The 2,816-nt window shown below is 44.3% G+C and overlaps 1 protein-coding gene across 1 annotated transcript in view; it reads left to right on the top strand.

The window, feature by feature from the left end:
• LOC103193738 (serine/threonine-protein phosphatase 2A catalytic subunit beta isoform-like) overlaps positions 1 to 1,521 on the top strand; it is a 17,420-nt gene extending 15,899 nt beyond the window's left edge. Inside the window, 2 exon segments of the mRNA XM_042780428.1 lie at positions 995 to 1,235; positions 1,238 to 1,521. Of these exon segments, the coding sequence (XP_042636362.1) occupies positions 995 to 1,235; positions 1,238 to 1,521 (525 nt within the window).
• The last annotated feature ends 1,295 nt before the right edge of the window (positions 1,522 to 2,816 follow it).

Below are 2,816 nucleotides of genomic sequence, written 5' to 3' on the forward strand. Positions count from 1 at the left end.
GGCACATAACAACAACAACAACAACATATATATATATATAAGCTTTACTGGTATTGTTTCTCTAGAGAACCCAGTCTAACACATTTGGTACCAGGAGTGGGGTGCATCCTTGACCTGAGACCCTGGCAGAAAGACCCCGGCATATAGCATGAGAGACGGCAGGAGCAGAGCCAAGACACTGGCAGAGAGGTACCAGCAGAGAAACCAACATGAGAGACAGCAGTAGCAGAGCCCAGAGACCGGCATTAAACAGCAACAGGCTTACCAGCCCACGGAGGAGAAAGCCTGGTGCCATTCGGTAGGCAGCTTCCTGGTGGAGTGGGTTGCCTTCAGGCATTAATTGGTAGAGAAGACCGGCATAAAATGGAGTCGCAGGTTGGCCTGCTCATGGAACAAGAAAGCTGAGTGCTTTTTTGGGGGCAGGAAGATTTCTGGCTGAGTGGGTTGCCCTCAGGCATTAATTGGCAGAAGCGGAGAGAACAAGGAAATGGAAGCAGAGCTGCCTCAGCGTGAAAGTGTAGGACCATGGCCTTTGGGGGTGGAACTACAACAGCCCCCTAGGTTTCAAAGAGCCAGGCCTTCACCAACTTGTTTCTGGAGTGTGGGGCTGCTCATTCATGTGAGCCAATGGGATGTAGCCATAGCCACTGCCCAAGAGTGAGGGGGTGGGGCTGCCATGCCCAAGAGGGAAAGGAACGGGGCCACTGGGCCAAGGGTGTGAGGTCACCAGTCAGGAACTAGGGGACTGGAGCCACTCCATGGAGGAGACCTGTACAGATACCACCCACTGAAGATCTGTACAGGTGTCAGGTTGACAAGGGGTGCAATTGTGGTAGTTATGTTTGTGTGTCAACCTGGCTGGGCCTGGTTGAGTGGCTGGGCAGATGGTGGTAGTTATTCCCCATAAGGAGATTGGTAATCAACTCCATGGTGGGATCTACCACAAGTAGCTAAGTAGCTGCTTTGGGTATGTGGTCTGCTTCCTGTATATAAGAAGCATCTTTGGAATGCCAATGTTTGGAAATATTTTACAGATCTATTTGATTATCTTCCACTTACAGCTTTAGTAGATGGACAGATATTCTGCCTTCATGGTGGCCTCTCTCCATCCATAGATACACTGCATCATATAAGAGCCCTGGATCATTTACAAGAAGTTCCACATGAGCGCCCAATGTGTGATCTGTTATGGTCAGATCCAGATGATCGTGGTGGGTGGGGTATTTCTCCACATGGTCTGGCTACACATTTGGACAATACATTTCTGAAACATTTAACCATGCCAATGGTCTCACACTGGTTTTTCGTTTTCACCAACTTGTAATGGAGGGATATAATTGGTGTCATGATCGGAATGTGGTTACCATTTTCAGTGCACCCAATTACTGTTACCATTGTGGGAATCAGGCAGCTATCATGGAACTAGATGACACTTTAAAATATTCCTTCCTTCAGTTTGACCCAGCAGCTCGTCGTGGAGAACCTCATGTTACTCAACGTACCCCTGACTACTTCCTGTAGATTGTTCCAAGAAAAATCTGCCTTTGTATGTGGAAGTATACCTGGCTTAAAAAAAAAATATATATATATATATATATATATATATATATATATATATAAAAGCTCTGGTAGCATAGTGCCTAAGGCACTGAACTGCTATCCAGAGGGCTGGTGGTTCAAACCCACCAGCAACTCCTTGGAAGGAAGATGGGGCAACCTACTTCCATAGTGATACTGCCTCGGAAACCCAAGGAGGGGTCGCTATGAGTCAGGTCCTACTTGATGGCACATAACAACAACAGCAACAATATATATATATTTAAAAACAAAAAAAAAGCAACAGTAATTTATGTGTTTCTGTAACAAGTTGGGATCTGTCTTGGCATTAAACCATATCATGGACCAAAATGTGCCATACTAATGATGATTATTTAGCGCAATTTAGACTGAAATTCAGTACAGCACTGTGTTCTAGATCAGTTAGTCTACAGTTTGCCTGCTGTATTTATAACAAACATTTTCCTCTGGACTGTTCAAACAAAAAAGGTAACTAATTCCTTCATCTTCTTTTGCACTTAGTTGAGAGTTATAGTGTCTAACTGGCATGGATTAATAAAGTTGGAGTTTTATTTTTAAGGAGAATTCACAGGCTAACTTCCACTTAATCCATTACCCTTTATTTTATTGAAATGTATAATTAACTGAAGAAAAGATTCTTCTTGGGAGTATGTTGTCATAACATTTAAAGAGATTTCCCTTTATTTAAACTAAATTACTGTTTTATATTGATCTGCATATTTTTGTATATTTGTCATGACAATGCTTGCATCCTATGTGGTGTACTGAGCAAATAAACCCTCCATTTTAAACAAACAAACAAACAAAAGGAAGCTTTGGGAATGGTCTCCAGCCCATGGCATGCTTGGACCCTGCATGTAGCCGTATCATTGTTCAGCAGCCTGCCATGCTCTGCCAACCTTGGGACTTACAATGGACTTGAAGTAATGGCCTGCTCTGTGGGTTGGTAACATCAGGACTGTGCCTTTTTACTTGTCAACCTTGGGCTTGTCAGCCTCAGCAGCTAGCAGCTGTCTGAGTGAAGAAATGCCTCTAGCTTCAGTGGGCCGGGAGCTGGAGGCAGACCTGAAGCCCAACGGTGAGGGGCTTTCACCCAGCCCCTAGAGCCTGGCACTTTGAACTCAGACTTAAAGCCTCCAAACTGTAAGAGAATAAACTCTTGTTTGTTCAAGCCATCCCATTGGTGGTATATTCTTGTCAGAGTGGCAGTAGGTAACCAGAACAACATCCATATCTGT

The sequence above is a fragment of the Orycteropus afer genome, unplaced genomic scaffold (assembly GCF_000298275.1).
Source record: "Orycteropus afer afer isolate SDZICR_OR568_19922 unplaced genomic scaffold, OryAfe1.0 scaffold00039, whole genome shotgun sequence".
Lineage (NCBI taxonomy): Eukaryota > Metazoa > Chordata > Mammalia > Tubulidentata > Orycteropodidae > Orycteropus > Orycteropus afer.